Source organism: Ambystoma mexicanum, chromosome 11, assembly GCF_040938575.1.
Source record: "Ambystoma mexicanum isolate Mex_15411 chromosome 11, UKY_AmexF1_1, whole genome shotgun sequence".
NCBI lineage: Eukaryota > Metazoa > Chordata > Amphibia > Caudata > Ambystomatidae > Ambystoma > Ambystoma mexicanum.
Window position 1 is genome coordinate 86,079,386 of NC_090934.1, and position 25,587 is coordinate 86,104,972.

The 25,587-nt window shown below is 46.8% G+C and overlaps 1 protein-coding gene across 1 annotated transcript in view; it reads right to left on the minus strand.

The window, feature by feature from the left end:
- The window catches only part of KIAA0319L (KIAA0319 like), a 940,271-nt gene that overhangs the window by 322,217 nt on the left and 592,467 nt on the right, over positions 1 to 25,587 (minus strand). Inside the window, exons 6-9 of the mRNA XM_069622595.1 lie at positions 5,081 to 5,178; positions 4,461 to 4,548; positions 1,540 to 1,632; positions 642 to 774 (exon numbers count right to left, since the gene is read on the minus strand). Coding sequence (XP_069478696.1) covers positions 642 to 774; positions 1,540 to 1,632; positions 4,461 to 4,548; positions 5,081 to 5,178 — 412 coding nt within the window. The remainder of the gene's footprint in view (positions 1 to 641; positions 775 to 1,539; positions 1,633 to 4,460; positions 4,549 to 5,080; positions 5,179 to 25,587) is intronic.

The following is a 25,587-nucleotide window of genomic DNA, read 5'->3' on the forward strand; positions in this document are numbered from 1 at the left end:
GGTTCCAAAAGGGGGAGGGGACTTGCTGGCGGTCAGGAGAACCCAGACGGATTGGTATCAGGCGGGGGCATAATGGAAATGTGGAGCTACTCTTGGGGCTTGCGGGAAGGCCTGAATGACCTAAGGGACGTCTGAGGGACACTAAGGGTCTTGAAGGTGTGTGGAAAGGGGGCCTGAAGGACTAATAGGGTTGGGCCAGAGAAGGGCTTATGGACTTGGTGATGTGGGTGGAGGCATTAAAGGCCACACGGACGTGCAGGTGAAGCCTTTAAAAAGGACCTTAAAAGCTTGTAAGGGGTGCTTTAAGAACCTTGCAGCATGAGGCCTGAAGGACAGCCTGGGGGCCTGCAGTGGGAGGGGGATTGAGGAGTTCTAAAGGACCCTTGGAATTGGCTTGAACGGCCCCGGGAGCGTGGTTTGAGGAGAGGCGGCCCGACGCTTTCTAGGTCCAGCAGTGGGAGGAGATATGAAGGATCCTTGGAGCTGGCAGTAAGCGGTGGTTTGAAGGGCCCTGAGGTCATGCAGTGGAGAGTAAGCCTAAAGGATACCTGGGGGCATGCAACTGGGGGTAAAGAGGTGCCAAGGAACCCGGAAAACATGTAGGGAGTGGCTTAAAAGACCCAATTTGTTTTCAAACTCACCTGAAAGTATAATTCCCGGGAACTAGATTAGTGAGCTTCAGAATGGCAGTGTCAGCAGAGACTTTCTCTTCTCGCAGTGGTCCTTTCAGTTCCTCCCAGTGGTAGCTGACAATTTTATCATCATCTTTACTTTCTAAATTAAAGAACAGGTTAAAATTATAAATACTAGGTCCCACCAAAACACTAAAGACTACTTTGGGAGCTCCCCATATATTAGAACTCAAATTCACACCCCTGCCAATATTTTCTTATGATATTGTGGTACTTGCTTTCCAGTCCCGGGTGCAGCAGGCTTATCTCAAGATATTTACCTGGTTGATAATGACAGAAACCCTCACACCACCTCTCGTACCCCAGTGTAATTAATCAGTGCCCCAATGGTATTTCTTGATGACCAATGGCCTACTAGTCTAGTAGGATAACAAATGAGAAATGGATTTACTCAGTGTTACTGTGCTATTTATCTTGGATTCCTGGAAAGATAACCAATCCCTTGTTTAAGCCTCAATGACATTCGTCACATGAAAACTGAACTCTCTCACAGACCGCGGTGCCACCTAGTTGCCAAAGTTTTACCCTCCAAGGGAAAGCAGCCAATCCACATCCTTACTATAAATGGTGAGCTATACCATTCCACCAGCCACCATCCACAGAAGATAGTGGTCAGTATCACCAGGAAAAACATTATAGGACTTACCATCATGTAAATAGGGTTGTGCCCCTCTTTCTACGCCCCTACAGTGCCAAGCGGCAAGGATGTCATGCATGAGACAAGTACTTTCCCTCAATCATCCTATATCCGTAGCACTGCCTTCATCCCCATATTAAAAAATAAAGCTCATCTTCTATCAGTCCCCAGAGAAAGAAAGAAAGGCTACGCGGCATGGATTGCACTCACGGCTTCCATCGATGACTGTGGAGGTAGTTGGCAGGTTAATGACTTGGGAGGGAGGTGACACAATGGCCACTGGTGGCTGGTTGACTCTAGGCTCTGCAGCAAAAATATAATAGATCAATCAGTCATGGGGAAAAGGAAGGGGTCACTGACAAATGAACGTCCATCTGTATACATACACAAATACCCAAGCTTTCACTAGCAGTGCATGAAAACCCTGTTTATTCCTACATAAAGACCTCTAATCAAAGAATATAAATGGTGTCATTACATCTGCAAGCAAATAAAACCAGCAAATTCTGCATTCCTGATGACAGGTTAAAGAGAACTCATTTCTTTCATTAATGAACTATGCAGATGAGCGTGCCCTGTTGAAATGTATTGTGCCAGATTATTTCGCAGATGTTTGTGCAGTTAGTATCAAGTAGCTCATGTTCTCTGCAAGAGTTCCCCACACGTAAGAACCAGCAACACTCTTCTCTTCCCACCAGGATTCTTAGCCTTGGGCCCAGCACAGTAGAACTGGCTCCTACTTGCCTTCGGTGACGAGGAGAACACTATTCAATGTTACAACTAATATCCAAACAGCTGCACAAGGCCTACTGGACGTTCGCACCTCTGCCAACTGAGCTGCAGGGGATTTTCCCAACTGTCCTTCCCAGCGGCCCTGGCAATACACCACTAACTAGCAGGAGGGCCTCATATATACACTAAATCTAAGAGGCCTCTCTATTAAGAACTCAGTTAATTTGAAGTTTTGACATGTCGCCTAGTGGATGGTTAATTGTAAATGAACATTTCAAAGTTATCCTATGCCCATAAAAGATGCAAATACGTGCTAATCACGATTGGAAAATCTGACGATACTTAAGCTTTGGGGTGTAAACCTGGCAAAAGTAGAAAGGGATTTACAACAAAAAACAATTCCCCCCCCCTCAATTCTAGATTCAGTCACTTATTCAACAGAGGACTTGTTTAACCTAGTACATCCAGACCAAGGACACAGCACAGACTATGGGAAAGAAAGATAGATGGCAAGATCGAGAGACACAGATTGACAGATGAACAGGTAAACAGACTGGTCGATTTAAAGGAGAACAGGCAATGGAAAAATTGTCATTACGTCTACTTCATTAACCTCACAGAAAACACTTCCATGTGCCACCTTTGTAACTGATTCTTCTGCTTGGTGGCATACACAGCGACCTCTTACCTTTCAATTGCTTAAATATATATAGCTCAAAGTCACCATGGCTCCACCTTGCGGTGAGAACTTGTAACCCTCTGCAAACCACCAGATACCCAATTACTCTAATATACCCCAGAGATCTTCAGCCCACCCTCAGTGGCGCAACCACAAGGCCATTATATCTTTGTCAGCACAGCGCACTTAGTCTCCTACGATGATCAGCCCTTCTGTGATGCTACTCAGAAGCAACTTAATTGTATCATCAAGAATGGCTTATCCAGTAATATAAATAATGATGCCACCCTCCTCCTAATAAAATCATTCTTTTGGCTAACTGGCACTCACCAACTTATATTATAGCTCACTGACCCCAACCACATTAGTCCCATTTACCCATAGCCTCTTGAAGATCAGTTCCACCTGCCATACTTGCATGCTGCATACAGTGATGTTTCCAACCTCTCATTTCTCCATGTCATGAAATCCACATGGCTATTCCCTTCAACCTGTGGCCCTGTATTAGTGATGGGCGTTTATGTCCCTTCAACCTAAGTGTTTCAATTCTGTATTAAATACTTTTGGACATTTTCATATGTACAACTGCATTTGTTGGCGCGCGGTGCTTGCTTTAACCAATAAGTGTTAATTTGAACAAAACCTATTTTATATTCTCTTTCTGGCTTCTTTAGAAAAAGAAATGCCACACATGTCCATCTCCATACCTGTCAACCCCCTTGACTTCAACATCGACCCCCACCTTTCCTTCACATAGCTTGATGTCATTAAACATGCAACATACAACTACAAAAATGCAGACATCCTTCCTCTTGATGACTTGCGCCCACAGTCCAAGCGCTGGTTCTCGCCAAGCTGGACTAGATCAACACTCTTGCTTCCCCCTGAAAGCCATACAAAAAGCAGCAGACAGACTCATCCTCTCGGCTCCACGTACCACAGATAATGATTGCTGTCAGAGGACTCTGCACTGTTTTCAAAGACATCCACCACAAAACTCCATCTTACCTTAAACCCATCACCCACACGAACACCAGACAAGCAAGCCAGCTTCTCCTACACATCCCACTCTGCAAATGAACATGCACACAAAAACAAGCATTTACCTAAAGCCTGGATCACCCTACCTCTTCAGATCTGCACTGCACCCTCCATTATCACTTTGAGAAAGAGCCTCAAAAACATACCTGTTTCCCCACACATAACCCAGCCCAACACCTCCCCCACAACCACTTGTCTATCCCAATTTGCCTACCCTATCCTGGAAATATTTCACGTTCCACCTGTTCAGCCTTTGAACCTCATAAGGCGTTCCGAAACGCTCTGGGTAAGGCCAGCACTTAACAAAAATGACAATATAAAAATAAATAAAAATGTCAATCAGGGGGATATACACTACAAACCACTACTGCATAGGAACAATGGCTCCACTATCCCTTGGTTACTAAGTTTGGACAAATGGATTGATAGAGAGCATGGTAGATGGACAGTTAGACAGAGAAATAGACAGACAGGCACGAAGACCACATTGGATAAGTCTATACATTTGAGACGAAATCCTGAATTAATGCAACATTACTTTTCATTGTAGTGACGGAGAAACCACTAACAGTCTAAAACTTGCACTGTACTCGGAGTACCTAGGCTTCAAATATGGGACTGTTCCCTGTAATACAGAAAGACATGTTGGAACCATCAGATGAACATTTATTGCACGTACCTGGATTTACCGTTACATTCACAAATCCTTCCCCGTGAGCATTGTCTCCGTCTACTATCACTTTGAATTCATATAAACCTATAGTGAGCTTGAGAGGAGAGAGGAGACATTTTAAGTCATATGCAGGCAGCAGTGAGCGGTCAGAAGCATTCAGGCCAACATTGGCATTGTCCGCTAATGCCAGAAAGATGCCTGGTCCTCTGCGGCGGACCACCTGCTGAGACTGCTTCACTCTCAGGCTGATAACCCACTCTGCCTTTTCGTATTCTAGTTGATGGTAGCAAAACCTTTTATTTGGATGATAAACACAAATATGCTATTGGCTATCCCCCCCCCCCCGAGAGACACAAGTTTCTGTTTAGATTTTCTAGTAGCTAAGAGCCATTAGCTTTTAAACAAAATCTTGCATATTTTTTAAAAAAGCAGATTCACATTTTTAGAAAGCTAAAACGTGGCAGTGCCGGTTTACAGGTCGATGTGCAAACTTTGGAATTTAACCATGGAAATCTGACACTGAAGAAAACTCAGCCAAACATCAAGTGGGAACTCTTAAGATGGTTAGCGGAATCAAGTATCAATTAAGGGCCGGCCACGATCTGCCCAAGGCTTGCAAAACATACCTTTGAGAGCTTGAGAACCTGTGAGTGCTTCCCCTCCATTTCACCACTGTAGTCTTTGGGGTGTGTGATAAGCCGCCAGTCATAGGTGTATACGCTTCCTAAAATGGGAGGAGATTGACAGATGACATTACAACACAGATCACCTATATCAAGTGTCGGGTTGGCTTGAGGCTTGGTGGCAGTGTTGCATTGGGAGGCACAGAGTCCACCTCAGAGAACGCATAATACAACTAAACCCAACACTGATTATATAGGAGGACTCAAAATAGGTAGAGGACACTGGTCAGCAAGGTGTGCAGAGTCAGAAATAAAAGCCAGACACAAAGTGATCATGTTTTTGGTTAAATACATTTATTAAATAAAAATGGGTTGAGTAAATGCCTCTCTGACCCTATTCTAAAGATGAACTTACCTACCTAGAAACCAAAAACTAAGGATATGTCTGTCAGGATGTCAGTAACTGAAAAGCCATCCTGTGCCCAAAACATCCTATCCTGACCCCAAAGCTACAAGCAAAACAAAGGGGTGCAAGTAAATGCCTTTAACTTGATGTTTGCAAAAGTGTTCAAAACCAAAAGTATAACAATGACTCCAAGGAAAATCTTCTCCAAGGTAAAGACCCTTGAATCCAGAGTGTGATCCGTCTTCCCCAGAATTCATAAATAGGATGGCAAACATGTCTCTTTAGTTAATAGTTCCTTTGCGTCTTCACTGGACTCCCAAAGTTCTTGTTTAAGCAATAGGTTCTGTAGCAGTCTTTCTTTAGTATTTCTTATAACTTTGCATATTGCCTGCCAGGATGTCTTATGCATTTCACGGTTCTTTGGCTATACCACAAAAGCAAATACTGTGAGGTATGTGGTCTATTTATCTATGGTAACATTTGCACAAACTTTTCCCCCACACTTTTCATACATCTGTACTTGATTGGGGTTTGTCTTTGTGCTTTGCCTTGTCTGCATTCAAACATTCTTCTTATTGGGTATTGAATTTGTACGTTGTCTTGGCTGCATTCAAACAAACTTCAGGTATTTTCTGCATCAGCAATTTGGTATCATTCAAACATTTGTTGGTGCGCTTGTCGGAAGGCCCAGTATCCCCAGCTGCTTTAGGCAGACTCACCAATTCCATCCAGCGTCTCCGATTCTTCTCACGCCTCAGCGGTGTGGTTCCTTAACCCGCTTTCCACTTTGGAGTGTGCAGACATTCTTCCAGCGTCCTGCATGGCTGCGCTGTCGCACGCCGGCTTTCCTTTTTGGCCTGGAGAACGCCATCTCCTCGAGCGGGCCAACTTCTGCAGTCCTTGTTGCTCGTATGCAGAGTCTCTCCTCCTGTCCTGGCAGCCTTTTCCGTTCCACAACACCTGTCCATGTGCCTCGCATTCATGAGCCTCAGCATGGAGTTCAACAACTTCTCCTGCACTACTCGATTCAATAATACAGATGCCATCTTTAAATGTACAACGTACTGAAGACTTGAAAAAACAACTATCCTGCATGTTGTACTTCGAGCTCCTGTCACTTTGCACAAACTCCCCCATTATCCTCCTCGTGTCAGTACCTGGGTGGTTATGGGAGTTGGAGCCCATGGATGTCATTGGACTCTTAGATGATTTTTCTTACAGATTTCACATAAAGCATAAAGGCACATCCGAAACAAAAAGGTGTTGTGTGAGTTGTGTGTCTTTTGTTCAAAGGCGGGGGCATGACCAGAATGACAATAGGCCATTAAGAACTCTGGTATTGGAGGCCTTCCTCATGGGAAAGGGGGAAATACAGCGTCTTGGCCAATGAAGTCAAAACATCTCCACAGTAGTTGTCTCCTCCCATGTGAGCCTCCCTCATATAACCGCACCCAGGGTCATGATCAGGTAGTGGCTGCTGTTCCCTGGCCACATGGGAGAAGGGAATCCGTGAAGACTCAATTGGATTCATCACAAAGGGCAAATCCTGCAGTTGTATTTTGAATCTAAAACAATATGTGGCTAAGTGAGTGAATTGATGACCTTGGGAATGTGGACAAACGCGTAATTCCTTGGCATGTCACTATCTCCTTGTGCCCCGTTCCCTTAGTGTTGTCTCCAAGTGTCCCCAGTTATTTGCGTCAGCCAACAACCGCTATAATTAAACTATAAGAAATGGAAACAAAGATAGTGTGGTTTGGGAGGCAAGATCGAGGGGTGGTGTTGAAGACCTAATGCATGGTACATGGATGCAGAATCCAAGACTGAGGTCTGCTGCGATCTGTACCTGCAGGTGACAATCTATACATAAACAGAAATCATAGGCCTGAGGATAGCTCAGGGACAACAGGTTTGTCTTGAAAGCATGATCACGCCAAGCAGTATGGGTTTAACACCCAGTCCCACGCTTAGAGTCTGGTCTCCAGCCTTAAATGTGTTCTAAAACCCAATTTGATTTTCTTTCATAGCTACCCTAACAGTATAGGCTCTTTTCTTTGCCAGCCGCCTGAGTTTTGAAAAGTGCTAAAGGGCCAGTTCCCTTTACAGAAACAATCAAATTAATTTCTTACATAATCACTCACAAATAATGCTAAAAGCTGGGTCAAAATATCTGGAAGAACAAATATGGGATACATTTTCTCCTAGCCCTACTGAATTAAATTACAATGCACAGGAGCTTCAGAGGCCTGTGTGAATATACAACCCTCACAAGGGGGGACACACATATAAGATAAAGTAAATAAATAACACAATACGTCAAAAGCAACGTGAAGGGTGACATCACAACATACGTATATCACACCTATACTACACCTAGTGCGCCACACATTAGGGAATAGGGTGCTGCTCAGGGAAGGACACTTGCGAAAACACTGAACTTGAATGTAGTTTTAACTAGCAGGTAACTAGGGATAGGTAAGCATGGTTGTCGTGATGAAAAGTATACATGCAGAAAAGTGCAATATTTCTAAAGTTTGTTTAAACATAACTTATAAGTGTATTAAAATTAAGGGTTAGGTATATTAACAGTTTGACCATATTTTAGTAGGCCCAGGGCAGACAAGACAGAAGACATTTTTCAGTTGTTTTGAAAGGCCACAGCTCACTGCGAAGGGTGAGACACCAAGAAGCCCAAAGTAGCAAATTCATTGTTGCAGAAGGAAAGGTTTCTCATGGGAAGGGAACTGGGCTGGGTTAGTGCTCAGGTAGCGAGTACAGCTGTAAAAGAGAATTAAATATGAGAAAATCAGGCATGATGCATGAGAGGAGACAGAAGCAAACAGGTGCAGGGGGGGGGCGAGGGAAGTGGGGGGTACAATCCGCAATGAGGGATTTATCAACCTGTACCTTAGCGGTTGGCAGCCAATGGCATGCCAGAGTTTCTGCAGGACAGCGGATAATGATGTAATTGAGGGAGGGACGATTAAGGGTCATGATGCCATGAAGCGGTGTTGAGGTTGATGTTCCAGGAAATGTTTTTATCCAATCAGGACATTTAAGGTATATGGACCAACAGACGCCCTGTGACAACCAACCAATTCTGTGTTAGCACATCCCCAAAACAGTAACGATTGACAAATTATGCTAATATGAGATTTCCTTGTATAAATATTGTAGCCCTTCTTGGCGGAGTTGAGAATGTATTACAGTCCAGGTCCACAGAGCTATTTGTTCTCCCAGTCGACAGTTCAATAAAGCTGGGATTTTGTCTTGCATGGTGTGCTCTTCCTTTGGATTACTTTTATATTTTTCTTGGATCGCTCCTGGAGACCCCTGGTCTACACCTAGTTTGTGCAGTAAAGGACACAAGTCACCTCAATGCTGAAACAAAGCTTCCTGCCTTTGAGAAGGTGACAGTCATATTCAAGCCATCCTTGGTGCGCCGCTAGGGGCCCACATAGCCCAAGGGTCATTGTAAGCAAATTGAAAAAATGTATTGGGTATGGAGGGTGCCTGGCCCTCTCTCCAGCCAGAACCAAACTTTAAGAAGGGAACCAACTCCTTTCCCTTTAAGGAAGAGAAGTTGTAACTATTTGAAAGGATGGACAATGGGTTGGATACATTTAGTCTTCCGGTAATGCTGCCAAAGATAATATTTATTAGAGTTTGTGGGATCCCCACAAATGTATTGCTAATGTTTTTGGAACATTAAGAAAAGAGAAAAACAAACATGCCTTTCTTATGCAATGGAAAAAATAAACATGTATTGTGGTCCCACTCGGGCAATCATTGCAGGAGATGAAATACAGCAATTTCCCAGCGGTGAAGGAAGAGCAACTGTATCAAATCGCTGCACAGGCTTCACAGAGTGCTTCAGAACTCTGATTTCACATGCTAAAACGGCAGAGACCCAGAGAGAAGCAGGAAATAGAAACATGGCTTCAGGAGGAGAGGAAGGAGACCACACACTTCCAGCCCAAGCTTAAAATCCAAACTGGCAGCTGGTCTGGATATTACGACAGGCCAGTCCCCTTGCATACCATATAACCTTAGGCATATGGCCCCACCACTGGAAAGGCTAACCCCTACCATACAGGTGCAAGTCATGTTCCAAGGCACCACACAAGAAGAGGAGACATCAGCCTTTAAAAGGCAGCCAGCCCAGTCAGTCAGTCCGTGTGCAGCCGTGGGTGAGCTGGGAGGAAGAGAGCAGCAGACCCTGGAAGACTAGTCCTGGAGACCTAGTGCCAGGAAAGTTAACGGAAACGCAGGAAGGAAGAGGTACTGGTACATTTGGAGGAGACAGAGCGTGATATGAGAAAAGTAAGAAAGTGGATTGGGAAAGAGCTTGTATTGTTTGAGGAAGGGAGCAATGGTTCTGTGGACAAGAGGAAGATCGTGGCTGGTTTATAGAGGATTGCTTGGGAGCTGATACAGTGGAGTACCCACACCTTGAAGGGGAAAGTGAGGGGTACCATTTAGAAGGCATAAAGGAAAATTGTGCAGGAGAGCAAAATCATTTTGACAGCAGCTGTGGAGGAGAGTGGTTTGCTGGAAGGAGGGATTACTACCTGGCCAAAGCATGAGAGAGAGATTGAAGTCACCTACAGAGAAGAGAGAAGGGAACAAGACTGGAGACCTATCATGGGGAGAGGGAGGAAAGTAAAGATCTAGGAGGTGACGTCTGCTGTGGAGAGGGGAAAGGAGAAGACAGATGCAAGGGAGGACTATAGTGAGAACAAAACATACCATCAAAGAGGGAGTGTTGTTGGCAAGAGGAAGAGCCGGGATACCATCTGGACAATAAATAATGGCTTGAACATCCATAGAGGGGGATAGAGCTAGTCCATCTTAGACAGGGGATGAGAGCCAGATACCACCTACGTAGGTCAGTATAGGTAGGTTCCAGAAGACATGCAGAGGTGAGTGAATGAATGAGATGGAACGACTAGGCTGGGGACACGGAGGACAGCCCAGCAGTATAATGGGTGGAAAAGAGGACCAGGAAGAATGACTGGAGAAGCAGCGGTTAGAAGGTGAGAGAAGGGCTAGACATCTCTACCACACCCCACCAGGGGGTATGGGAACCAACTGAAAGGATCAAGCTGAAGTCCAACCTGGTAGAAAATGTGAGCAGGCCCACCAGGAGTTCTTCAAAGAAACCCCTACGAGGCAGAGAGCAGGTGGGTGCCAAAAACATTTTGCTGTCTGTTAGCCATGGGTTCATGACTGGGAAAAGCCTATACTCCGAACCAGGGGTCAGAGGTCCAGACAAACCCCAATAGTCCTACACAGAGCAGAGTGACCTCATCCTGAATGTGGGAACCTTTTTTTATTTGCCCCTTTATCTTTTGTTGGAACTTGGAGGAACTTTTGGAACACTCTGCTTGGCCCCATCACCTAGCAAGGGTTGTTTGGTTTGATTGCTGGAAAAGAGCAAGACTGACCATATGTTTGGCAGATTCCCTTTTGGAACAATAGGGGTAAACCCCTTTCTGTTGACCCACTGTTGAGAGACTGGCCATTCCCTCATAATGCATCCTGGCACTTGGAGATACCATCACACTGACACATTGTTTATGAAGTGTTGGTACCATCCTGACACATTCTATTTTAGTTTATACAAAAAGGTTAATAAAAACCCTTACATTGTATTTGGTATTTGAGCCTCAGTTCTGGGAACAGTGTGATATGCAGTTGTACTGGTCTGTCACAATTTCTTGGAGGGAAGTCCATGTTTTTTATAATACGTATTACAGATGCTGCAAACGCCACAATACCCACACTGTAGGGGAAAATCATGCACATATAGCACATCTTGCATGCTGTGCACTTGTTCCTGCTCATTTTCCCATGATCCTAAAGCAGAACAGGGGTCAGACCAACAGACAGGCTTCACATTTCACCATGGAGAATAAAGCTGGACATTTGAGGCACACAAAGAGGGCGGTTCCCCTTCAGCTCCTTGTGTGCTGGTCTTAAGCATAACTTATTCAACATCAGTCGGCCAAAAAACTTTATTCAGTTTACATCATAAGAGCATGAAGAGCACAAATAGATTATGACAAAATATATGCACCACTTTCCCCACAAAAATGAAAAACTATTGAAAACAATTCTTTAAAAATACATAATTCCTGGCTACTCTTAATCAGCAACTGTTCTTTAGTACAGTAATACCTTTTTTATTTGTTTTTCATTTTTATTGTTTAAAGCGCTGACCTAGCTCGAGAGCAGCAGAGCGCTGTACAGAGTGTGGGTAGCCCACATTTGGGCCGCCATCTTTTAACAATAGTGCAGTACTGTGAGGTCTTTGCATCAGTATTATAATCTGAATGAAACTATTTCATCATGAATAATCCACAAAAATAGACAACGTTCGAATTAAAACCATGTCACAATACCCTGAGCTCACAGGTTTGCCAAGCCCATGGGCGAGGAGGCCACACAATGCTGTTTTTACCCTTTGAATACTGGGAATTGTAGCTTTTTTAAATTTGCATTTGAAATTTAGTAAAACTAGAAGTCCCAGATGCCAAGAAAAACCAGCATTGGATTGCCTTCACACTCATGGGAAACTTGAGAGCTCAGAATATGCAAAGTGTAAAGTACTGTGCAGCTAGCTCGCTATTACCCTAACACTCAGTTTCTAAGTATAACTGAAGTTCCCAATAAGGCATTAATTTAAGGTTCAAAAGAGTAGATAAACCAATGAGCACAACCTCTTGCCCTAAGAAATGTGTTCAAAGTTGATATTCGTATGCGTGCATAATCAAGGCAGTGTAAGAAAATGTGTCAAGGTATCCTCCATATTGGAACAGTAGGCGGAGAGGTTAATAAAACTACTTTGGCCAATGCCACATGGACAGTATATACACCAAAGGGTAGAAGATTAAATATGAGACGAATCATTCACTTCTTGGCTTTGCGATCCAGACGCGGTACTTCTCGATTAACATCTACGGTGCAATCATACAGCAGCCCGAGACTAGACTCGGACATTGTAAGGTAAGAATAAGTGCAGTCCAACTGGTGAGGACTACACAAGACTTATCTGCTTGGTATTAGCTAACCCATCTTTTACTATAGGCCTGTACTACACAAGTTGGTTGTGTGACTGAGCAGCCAGGCTTATCTTAAGAGGCATAATGTGAACTGTAGAGCTGTACAATTGAAATCAGTAAGTACAAGTAGCCAATACTTGCACACTTAAAGCATTCTTTAAAAGGTTGTATATAATATAACATTCAATCAAAGTTTGGATTCAGTATGTAAATAACTATAACAGTTGGTAAATACTTTATGCTAAAACATATTCCAGCAGAAATTTGTGACTTCAGTTAAGGTCAGTATTACACTTATTTTCAGTTACCAATTCAGTTATTGAGTTTATAAAGGAAGGAAAGGTTAGAATCAGATTTTAGAACCTACTTAGCACAATGAAAAACAATTACAATCTCCCAAAGGGAGGCAGATAAACTTGTACCCCAGCAATAATAGTGTCCACAATTGTAACCTATGACGGAACAAGTAGGGCCAAAGCCAGAAGGGATAGATGGGTGCCTTTATGGAGCCAGGACAGCCACAGTTCATGGACAAAGTCAATAGTTCTGATGCACTTCTTCTTAGATAATGTCTTGACAACGTTCGTAAGCTCATTAGAAATCACAGTAACAGACTTCAAGATGGCCGCCGTGGAGTGAGGACGTGCGTGAACTGAGCTCCGTCTCCCCTCCCGCGCCACAGTAGCAGCAGGAAGCATCCGACTCACATGAGGGTTGAATTTGGCCCCCCCTACTGAACTCGCAGGCCCTCATCGACGCGGGAGCCGAGCGCCCCCCCCACGCAAGACCCCCCTGGGCACATCACACCGAGGGCGGACACAACAAGACACGGGAGGCCTACCGCTGAGAACTCCACCGGCACGTCCTCGGAAGGCGCCGCCCGAACCACCCCCACCGACACATTTGCCGTCGGCGACAGCTTACGGACCCGGGGCGCCGGCGGAACCAGCGACGCACCCCGCAAGCAAGACCCGGGGGAGGATATACCCGCCCGGGTGAAGGAACTGTGGCTCGGGGGGCGTCGTGAGATCGAGCCGGGTGGAGGCAAGACGTGGCGGCCCCTCTCTTCCCCCCGCCACGGAAGAGCGGACCCGAGACTCGTAGAGGAGGCGCAGCCAAGGGCCCGGCCGGGTAGCGCGCCCGCACGGCCTATACACCGCGATTGGAGCAGAGGCGGGGACCAGGACAGAGGGTACCACTCGCCGCTAGAAGCAGCCGGTCAGGGGCGAGGACCAGCCAACAGTGTGGGGGATCGCCGGCCCCTGCGGGTGAGTCACAAACTTTCGAGAAGCTCCCGTACTGCTCTTGGGCCCGCGGTCGGGCCTGCACCGCCTCGTGGCAACCCGACAGCGTAATATCGCAATGACCCAGATGTCACAGACAAGAGGGAAGCTCAAACAGACGGCCCCCTCGTCCCATACACAGAAGCAGGACCAGAATCTGGTCCACCTTTGGGGGGGAGGGGACAAGGCGAACCCGGACAAGGCCGCACAGCACAAGACACCGAGGGGCGCCCAGGAAACAGACGCTCCCCACGGCGAAATGGCCACGAAGGAGGACCTGAAAGCGTGGTTTGGGGAATTTCAGCAGCAATTTATGGATTCCATGAACACGCATATGGATACCATGAAGAACGAACTCAAATCAGCCCTCCAAGAATTAAGAACAGAGGTAGATGGACTGGGTGAGAGGACGGATACCCTGGAGAGGGTGGTGCAGAACATGGAGGAAGAACCCCAACAAGTGGCAGAATTGCAGGAACAATTGACCCGTCTGACGCACAATCTTGAGATTCAATGCGAAGATTTAGAAAATAGATTGCGCAGGTCCAACATCAGGATCAAAAACATGCCAGAGTCGGTCGAGGACAAAGATCTCAAATTGGCGGTGCAACAAGTCTTCCTGGACATCCTCGACCTGCAGGAGGAAGAAGAAATACCAACCGATCGAATTCATAGAGTGGGCCCAAGGAGAACGAAAACTCAAGGCAACCGCCCCCGGGATGTGTTGGTGGCTCTCACTCGGTTCGCTCAGAAGGAGCAAATACTACAAAAGACCAGGGCAATGGACCATATCCGGATGAATGGAGAGTAGGTACAATTTTTTCAGGATATCGCATTATCAACGCTCCAGAAAAGAAAGGCCATGGCCCAAATCACAAAAGAACTCACCACGCGTCAAATTAGGTACAAGTGGACATTCCCATTTGGTCTACTATTCTCATGGGATGGCGTGCAAAAGAGGATAACAACGAAAGAAGGTGGTATGACTATCCTAAATTTACAGGAGCAGGATGACGACTCCCCACAAGCAAACAGATCGTCCCCACTCCCGAGGAAGATCAGGGGGGAGTGGAAGACGATGAACAAAAGGGTGCGGCGCCCTAGTAAAAGGAAATAAAGCCGACGAAGGGCAGAACTGGTCGAGCAGGAAGCTTGAGTAGGAGGTACGCAAGAAGTCCAGAATAAGGAGGCAAGAAATGTGAGTCAGATACAAAAGGGGTTGGGAGGGGAGGGGAGTGGAAGACCCGGAGTCACTGAAGTCACGTGGAAGGGTTTAGGATTCCCTTCAAAGTTTTCCCTGAGAATGCTAGAGGGTATGAGGCACAAGGCGACACGCCTGAGCACTAATAGGAAATCATGCCATCCTCAGGGCTGTAGGGGGAGGTTGGAGGGAAACGCGCCAGTTGGGGTTTGCGCAAGTTTTGGGGGGAGGAGGGGCATTGGGAACCGGGGGAAAACCGAGCATAACTCAAATATGAGGAGCGGGAGAAGGGAGCATAGGATAAGCCCGATATCACGCACACATCAATGGGGATAAAGATCTTGACACACAACGTCAGAGGCCTCAATTACCCAGTTAAGCGGAAAAAAAAGTGGAACACTCCATTAGGCAAGGCGCATATGATGTAGTGATGCTCCAGGAAACACACATTAGAGATCGGGACAAGCAGAAGGTGCGTCTCAGGAGCTTCAATCAAATATTTCAGGCGAACGCACAGGATAAGAAAGCAGGAGTCCTTATAGCGATCAAAAACTCCCTACATGCACAGGTTAAGTCTTCATGGAGAGACAAACTGGGAAGATCCCTAATATTAACCTTAACGATCGAAGGCAGACCCCTCACTTTGGCCACAGTATACGCACCAAACACAGGGCAGGAGGGTTACCTGAGGGACATCTTGAATAGAATAGAACAGCTAGCGGAAGGGGACATCATTGTGGGCGGGGATTTCAATATGGCGTGGGACCCATCCTTAGATAGATCGGGACCCAGACAGCGAGATCAAGGCACCCCATCCAAAACTTTGAAGCAGAAATTTACATGTATAGGGCTGACGGACGCATGGAGGAACGGCAACCCCACACAGAAAACCTTCTCTTATTTCTCACATGTACACGGCACCGCTTCTAGAATAGATTACCTATGGGTCTCGGCCGGGCTTTTGGGTAGGATAAAACGGATCGAGATGGAACCCATCACACTCTCGGACCACAGTCTGCTGTGGGCAGATATTGACTGGTCAAGACATGGCCACCGGTTATGGAACTGGCGCCTCCCAGAGGACATCATTAGAGATCCGGTGATGAGCCAGACGTTAAGGGAACACATACTAGAATACATGGCCACTAATAATCTCCCCGGAACGAATATGAACACATTGTGGGACGCCCATAAGGCGGTCATAAGGGGACACCTCATTGCGCTTAAATCTCAGAAAGAGAAGGCGCACCGCCAGTGGGAAAAAGAACTAGAAAGGCAAATCGGGGCGATTCAGACTGAGCTGATACAGACGCCCACCAGGAAACTCATGCGAACGATGAGACATGTCCAGGGGCAACTGGGAACACTCAGAACGAAGAGAGCAGAAAGGGCATTACTCTACACGAAACATTGGTACTATGTTAAGGCCAACAAAGCAGATAGACTCCTGGCAAGACAACTAAGAGGGAAACAGCAGGCCCACACAATACAAGCCCTAAAAGAGGAATCAGGCCAACTTAGAACACAAACGGTAGAGATAGGAAGAATTCTGGGTAGATACTACCAGACGCTATACTCCTCCGACTCTCCGAGGGAGGACCAGCAGGATGCCTTCTTAGCTGGGACTCACCTACCCGGATTGACGGAAGCAGATACAGGCCCTAGATAGAGACATCACCATAGAAGAAGTCTATGCAGCAATACAATCCCTCCCGAACAATAAAGCCCCGGGCCCGGACGGATACACTGCCATTTATTATAAGACATAAGGATATACTAGCCCCTATACTCACATCTCTGTTTAATACATTTGGGGAGAAGGGGGATTTGACACGGTCTATGAACGAGGCCAAACTCTTGGTCTTCCATAAAAAGGGAAAGGATGAGCAACTCCCCGCCTCATATCGCCCGATAGCCTTAATCAATCTGGATGCTAAACTGTACACAAAGATCTTGGCAACTAGATTGGGCCCAATACTTCCCAGAATAATCCACCAAGACCAGTCAGGATTCGTACCAAACTGCCAGACACACGATAATATTAGAAGAGTCATACTGTCATGATGCCTACCCCCGGAGCACCAGGCCAGCCCCAGCACCCCCGGAAGCAGGCATCATGCCCTCGGGTAAAAGCCCAGCGGCCCTTATAGGGGCTCTTTGGACTCAGTCCTGGCGCCTTTGGCCAGGCTCATGTTGGACATCAGTCCTGGCGTCATAGGCGCCAGGCTCATAAAGGGAGGTGTTTTGTGCACTTACCTGATGCAGACCATGCTGCACGCTTCAGGCCTCCCTGAGACCTGAAAGGGACTATTTTTTCATAGGGACAATTTTTTCACTCGGGCGTGGCCAGGGAAGGATACATACCTAGTTGGGGAAGGATACATACCTGGGACTTCTTTGGAGGCTATTTAACGGGTCCTGCGCATCACGCTAGAAGAAGCCACAGCAATCCAGACTAGACCAGCGCCCCCGTGGGAACCAGGTGAGCGTTACAGAACGCAAAGCCTTCCTACAAATTCCCACCCAGGCGCTATGGGAACTTCCGAAACTGACCAGTTGGCCCAATTACTGGGGGAATTACGGGCCGAAGTACACGCCGCTCATCAAGAGACTAGTGCCCTCAGGAGGGAAGTGATTGTAATAAAGGATAGAGCTGATGACCTGGCTAGACAGCTTTTGCAAGGTCAAGCTGGACAAACTCCTTTACCCGGTTCCGGGGGGAACCCCGCTCCTGTGGTTTCCAGTAACCCGGTGCAGATTAATCTACCTGGAAACATGCCGCTGGCCCCACCTGAACGCTTTGCTGGGGACCCCAAACGATTCGCCGTATTCATGAATCAGTGTTGTTTGCACTTCCTATGCACACCTGGGGCCTTCCCTAATGATCAGACCAAGGTAGCCTTTGTGTTGTCATATCTCAGCGGCTGTCCCGCCGATTGGTCAGTCCAACTGGTAACTCAAGATGACCCGATTCTTCGTGATTTTCATGGATTTCAAACCAGCATGGAAAGGTTATTTGCTCAACACTCCCAGGGACAGGCTCTGGATGACGAACTATCTCTGCGACAGGGCAATCAAGACCTTCTATCCTACATTGCAACCTTCAATAGACTAATTGTGGAAACTGGTTGGCCAGAGGATAAAAGAATCACGTTATTCTATCGAGGTCTACGCAGAGAACTTAAAGATGTCCTGGCACAAGTTGTAAATCCGCCCCAAGAATGCACTGAATATATAGAATTAGTGGTCCAATTGGATCACAGGCTGCAAAACAGAAAAGCAGATCGGTCCAAGTTTGAAACCCGGCTGTTGGCCAAGACCCACGCTAACCCCAAGGGGGCTGATGCCTCGGAGCCTATGCAAATCGGAGGTGTTAAAGGACCCCTAACTCAAAAAGAACGGTAAAGAAGACGACAGATGCAATTATGCCTTTATTGTGGGTCCTCTGGACACTTTCTACGAGATTGCCCGGTTAAGCCGCCCAAGAAGGTGGTAGGAGCTGCTGATAAAATCCATGGAAACTCTGTATCTGGAAACGACCACGCCCGGCAAGCGTAGGGGTCCGCTTGCCGAGCTTGAAAACTAACTCTCAGACCTCGCATTTCATTGTGCCAATGGTCCTCGTAGATCCGGAACAGCCTAAACGGTTGCATGCTATAAAGGCATACATCGATAGCGGGGCTATAGGAAACTATGTGGATCGAGAATTGGTCTCTAGGATAAACCTCCCTCTGCGTCCTAAAACCAACAAAGATGTCATCACCACAGTAGATGGAACCGAAATTGCCTCTGGACCGGTAACACATTCCACAGCTGAGGTGACACTTGTAGGTCCGGATGGCCATCAGGAGGCAGTTGTGTTTGATGTAATCAAGGCTCCACAGTTTCAGCTTATTCTCGGAATCCCTTGGTTAGAGACACATAATCCTCAAATTGATTGGCGAGCGAAGAGAATAACCTTCCCGGATTGTGCACAAACCTGCTACCCAGAAAATCCAAAGATTAATCTAGCATCAGTAACCTCTGTCCCCGTGCAACTATCTCCAGAGTACCAAGACTTTCAGGACGTCTTCCAAAAGGAACAGGCCAACACGTTACCTCCCCACAGATCGTACGATTGCCAAATCGATCTGGTGCCCGGTGCACAATCCCCTTGTAGCAGGATTTACGCCCTTACTGAACCAGAGAATCTGCATTTGAGACAATATTTAGATCAATACCTCGCCAATGGTTTCATTCGCCCGTCAAAGTCCCCGGCATCCTCAGCTTTGTTCTTCGTGCCTAAAAAAGAAGGCGACCTTAGAACTTGTATCGATTACCGCGCATTGAACCAGATAACTTAAAAATCGTTACCCTCTGCCTCTGATCCCTGAACTCCTTGACCAGGTGAAGGACGCTTGCGTATACACCAAGTTAGATCTCCGGGGGGCTTATCATCTGGAACGAGTAAAAGAAGGCGACGAATGGAAAACGGCCTTCCGTACAAAATATGGACTATTCGAATACCAGGTGATGCCTTTCGGGTTGTGCAACGCGCCTGCAGCCTTCCAATTCTTCATGAACGATGTCCTTCGGGAACTCATCGATGTCTGTGTTGTCGTGTATATCCATGACATTCTTGTGTACTCCTCTTCCGAATCTGATCACAGAAAGCATGTCAGGGCCGTCCTAGGGAAACTGCGCCAGCACAAACTGTTTGCCAAGCTGGAAAAATTTGCTTTCCATACCACTGAGGTTGAGTTTCTCGGATTCATCCTGACACCTAAAGGGGTCCGAATGGATTCACGGAAAGTGGATGCCATCCTCAAATGGCCATCACCTAGTTCGGTGAAAGGTGTCCAAAGCATGCTTGGTTTTGCCAACTTTTATCACAGGTTTATCCCGGAGTTTTCACGTGTGGTGCAACCCATCACTGCACTCTTGCGAAAAAATAAACGTTTTGAATGGACCGAGGAAGCCGAACAGGCCTTTCAGGAGTTGAAAGCTAAGTTCACGTCCGCACCTATTTTGAAGCACCCGCGTCCCGATCTCCCATATATAGTCGAAACCGACGCGTCCAGCTTAGCCATGGGAGCTGTCCTGTCTCAGAGAGACCCTGAAACCAACCAACTGCACCCCGTAGCATTTTGGTCCAGAAAGTTCTAGCCGCCGAAGATAAATTATGCGATCACCGATAAGGAACTATTAGCCATTAAGTCCGCCTTCAAGGCTTGGCGGCATTATCTCCTCGGCGCCCGGCATACCATCACCGTGATCACTGAAATTTACAATATTTAAAAACTGCCAAGGCTCAATCGTCTCGACAGCTCCGATGGGCTTTGTTCTTTGCTGAGTTCGATTTTGTAATCACCTACCGCCCCGGCTATAAGAATGGTAAGGCGGACGCTCTATCCCGAATTGGAATGGAAGAAATAGACACAAACTCAGAACCTGTGCCGATAATTCCCGAACAAAGAATTTTGGGGATAACCACTTTACAAATCCTTGAAGACATTCAAGCACGAGTGAAACAATTCCTGGACTCTTCAGCCTTGCAGGATTGGATCAAAAGGGGGTCTAACTTTTCAGTCAAGGATGGCTTACCTTACTTCCAAGGACGCTTATTTTTGCCAGAAAAGGAATTGCAAGAACTGGTTATTTTCCGTCATCATGATACCCTGATGGAAGGACATCCTGGCATTGCCAAAACAGAGGAAAAGGTTAAACGACAATTCTGGTGGCCTTCCTGGCGAAAGGATATTAAATCTTTTGTGATGTCCTGTGGAGTTTGTGCCCAAAACAAAGGTGAAAAGACACGACCCGCCGGTCTTCTTCAGCCCTGAGACATTCCACCAGCACCTTGGCACACCCTGTCACTAGATTTTTATCACGGACCTGCCCTCTTGTAATGGTTACAATACTATTCTGGTCGTGGTGGATTTATTTTCCAAAATGGCCCACTTTATTCCGTTTAAAGGATTACCTTCAGCCTTTTTTCTTGCCAAAGAATTCCTCGAAAATATCATCCGTTTGCATGGATTCCCGTCGATACTAGTCTCCGATCGGGGAAGCCAGTTTATTTCTCATTTTTGGAAAAAGTGTTGTCAACTGGCACAAATCGACGTAAGACTCTCGACCAGCCACCACCCACAGACCGATGGTCAGACGGAGAGAACGAACCAGATCCTTGAACAATATCTACGATGTATGTTGCACCAATCGGAGGGTAATTGGAAGGACATTTTATGGGTGGCAGAATATGCATACAATAACTCGATACACTCTGGAACTGGTCAGAGCCCCTTTTATACCCTATATGGACATCACCCTCTTACTTCAGACTTGGACTCACCTCTGAGCCTTGAAATGCCCGCAGTGGACCATTTGCATTCTACGATTACTCAAGCCTTCAAGGATGCAACTGCACATTTGCAACATGCGAAAGGGAAATACAAAAAGAATGCGGATCTGCATCGAAGAGAGGCGCCTCCATACCAAATAGGGGATCAAGTATGGTTGGCTACCAAACACCTATCACTGAAGGTGCCTCGAACTTTTAATCCAAGGTATTTAGGCCCTTACTCGATCAAAGCTATAATCAACCCAGTGGCAGTCAAGCTCGATCTACCAGCTAACATGCGGATTCACCCCGTTTTTCATGTGTCACTTTTGAAACCAGTGCACCCAGGAACCAGATTAACAAAGCCACCAGAACCGATTCAGATAGATGGGGAGCCTGAATTCGAGGTGAAGAACATTTTGGATTCTAAGATATCAAAATCAAAACTTTTCTATCTAGTTGATTGGAAAGGGTACGGGCCTCAGGAAAGGTCTTGGGAACCCAGTGATCACGTACATGCACCTCAGCTGGTAAAAAGGTTCCATCGGAATTTCCCAAACAAACCGAAACCTCCAGAAGGAACGACCTTGGGAGGGGCCTTGGGGAGGGGGCGGGGGGAGTGCTGTCATGATGCCTACCCCCGGAGCACCAGGCCAGGCCCAGCACCCCCGGAAGCAGGCATCATGCCCTCGGGTAAAAGCCCAGCGGCCCCTTATAGGGGCTCTTTGGACTCAGTCCTGGCGCCATAGGCGCCAGGCTCATAAAGGGAGGTGTTTTGTGCACTTACCTGATGCAGACCATGCTGCACGCTTCAGGCCTCCCTGAGACCTGAAAGGGACTATTTTTTCATAGGGACTATTTTTTCACTTGTGCGTGGCCAGGGAAGGATACATACCTAGTTGGGGAAGGATACATACCTGGGACTTCTTTGGAGGCTATTTAAGCCACGCCCAGACAGCAGCTCATGCTTCGCGTTGTTCTGCTTCCTGCAGCTTAACGCTCACCGTGTCTGCTCCTGCTCCTGGACTCCAGCCACGCCCGCCTCGAACCTGGAAGACCTGCAAGGAAGGAAGAGAAGAGAAAGGTGAAAATCAAGGACTAAACTTCTTACCTGCATCCGGAATCTTCTCGCCAGCATCCCTGAAGAAAGACTTCCATTTAAAAGCATTGCGTTGCTCGCTGCAGCGCCACGCTTCACTCACCTGTCCTCAAGACATCTCCCGGCTCCATTGCGGCTGTCAGCATCGGACGCCACATCTCTGCACCTAGGGGAGAGAGGAAGAAACAAAAGGTGAGCAGAAGGAACACAGAAGGAAAGCCTGATTAACAGCCATAATACTTACCGGCTTTTCTTCCACATTTCGGGTCGGCGTCGCCCCGTTGGCAGGTACCGTACCCCGGCCCCTATGGGGAAAGGACAAGAGACATTTCTGGGGAATGATAAGGACATTTAGAGGGATCGCCCTCATCACTACTCACCTCGGCAGTTTAACCCCTCAACGCATCGCCTTCATTCTGCACCTGAAATAAAGGACAGATCACAGGTTAGAAAGACAACATAAAGGGGCCTCACTTGAACTTTGAACTTTCATACTTGCGGCGCATCGCTCAGGAAAGTCAAGTGGATTTTGCCAGCGCCATTCTGAAAACCAGTGAAGTAACTGGACGAACACGCGCCCCTGCACCAGAAGCAGGATGGAGAGTTCATCCTTCCAAACCATAAGGTGAGCTTAAACCGGGCTTTGGAGGAAGTTAGAGAGGAACGAAGGGGGAAGGGGGAAAGGGGGGAGCTAGCACACTATTCTGCAGACTGTTAATCCCCTTTCTCATCTGCAGAAGGATATTCCTACGGGCCAAGCAAGCACGATTTGGAGGTCCTGTCCAATCGGTGTTCCGGGTCCTGCGCATCACGCTAGAAGAAGCCACAGCAATCCAGACTAGACCAGCACCCCCGTGGGAACCAGGTGAGCGTTACACATACATCTCGTTGAAAAGATAGGCATCAAACAAACCCCCGCTGCATTGGTAGCTCTAGACGCCGAAAAGGCATTTGACAGAGTTGAGTGGTCTTTTCTATTCCGGGTTCTCCAGAAGATGGGGATGGGCAAAAGTTTTATAGATAAGGTTAGAGCCAATTATAACTCCCCTTCTATGAGAATAGCGGTGAACGGTGGGATATCGGAGGTAGTGCATCTACGGAGAGGGACGAAGCAAGGGTGCCCGCTTTCCCCCCTCCTATACGCCATATACCTGGAACCTCTTTTAGCAAGAATCAGGGACTCGCCAGCGGTGCAGGGAATAGAGATGGCGGGGCAGGCCCATAAGGCGATGGCATATGCTGACGACATGTTAGTAGCCTTAGGAGACCCAGAGAAGTCCCTCCCACATCTAATGGGAATAATTGAACGATTTGGAGAGATTTCAGGATTAAAAATAAATAGGCAAAAATCGGAGGTGCCGATACTGGCCGGGAATGGAGAAAGAATCTGCTCAGTGGCTACAGACTGTCAATTGAAAATTGCCTCCGCGGGCGTCAGTTATTTAGGAATTACCCTCACAGACCATGTAAATAAATTATACTCCTACAATTATCCGCAAACTCTAGAAAGGGTCAGGAAGGACCTGTTAAAATGGAACCCTCTACCGATCTCCTGGTGGGGCAGAATCACGGCAGTGAAAATAACAATTCTCCCCAAGTTAATGTACCTATTCCAGGCGCTCCCGATAAGAACCCCCAGGCCATCTTCAAAGCGCTAAGGAAGGCGGTCTCCAAGTACGTCTGGCAAAACAAGGCTCCAAGAATTTCAAATGTGGTATTAACAGCTCAGAGAACGGCGGGTGGATGCCCCATGCCATATTTCAAAAAATACTACGAAGCTGCCTAACTCTGGGTCATGAGGGATTGGATATCGGAACAGGGGGAGAAAATTTGGGAAAAACAGGACAGGGCGGTGGCGACTACACCCACCAGGCACATGTTATGGCTCAACAAACGATTCCGACATCCAAACACCAACATTACCGTAATAATGAAGGCGGCAATGGAGATATGGGACGCAGCCACGACAAACGAAACATTAACCAAGGACCCCGCCCCGTTTATGCCAATGTTTGGAAATCCCGAATTCCCCCCAGGATTGGACAAGGGTGCGTTCAGCAAATGGGAGGAAGGGGGGTGCAAGATGCTGGGGGATATGCAACAGAACCAACAGATTAGATCATTCGAAGACTGCAAAACAATTCTGAACTTAACATCGAAAGATCGATACAAGTACGAACAGATACATCGTGGCTCAGCACTCCACACATGAAAGAAGCGATGACCAGGGACTTAACCCCCTTTGAGAAATATATCATGACGCTTTCTGGATCTAAAAAATTTGTATCCACCACGTACAAATTTATTAATACCCTAAAGGAACCTAGCACTTGGCAATGCATGAAAAAAATGGGAGAAAACTCTAGGCTACGCACTCTCCAAAGAGAGGTGGGAACACCTATGGGGCATGATACCAAAACTGACAAGAGCCATCCAAATGAGAGAAATGTGGGTGAAGATGATGGTGCAATGGCACTACACACCGGAGAGACTGAACACAATGTTTGCGGCCTCCCCGAACATCTGCTGGAGGAAATGTGGTGGGCGGGGAGATTGGAAACATATCTGGTGGGACTGCCCTGAGATACGCCCATACTGGGGGGAGATTAAAACTCAAATGACGGGAATGTTCCAGGGAACAGAGCATCTGGGGGAGGAAATATGGCTAGGGGGCTTCTGGGATCCGCAAGACAAAACGTTAAACACCCCCCAAAAAAGAAATGTTATGGGCCTCCTAATAGGAGCATGGCTGGAAATCGCAAAAAACTGGAAGCACGATTCCCCACCATTGGCGATAGATTGGTCACGACGGGTGTGGTCACATCTGGCTCTTGAGCTAATAACATAACATCCAAGGGGATCACGGGAAATTCAGAGAACACTGGGGAAAGGTACTGGAATTTCTTCAAAAGGAATATAAAGAACAATGGTGCCCTCACAATATAAGGATATTGGACTTATTTACTTGAATGAGAAAAGATCTTCCGCTGAACAATGAATACAGACTGAGATATGAAGCTCGGGGGGTGGGGGGAGGTTTCGTTTCTTGCTATTTGTTTCTTCGATATGTTGTTAGGTTAACAGAAACTAAATAAAAACATGTTTTAAAAAAAGAAATCACAGTAACTCAGGTGAGCT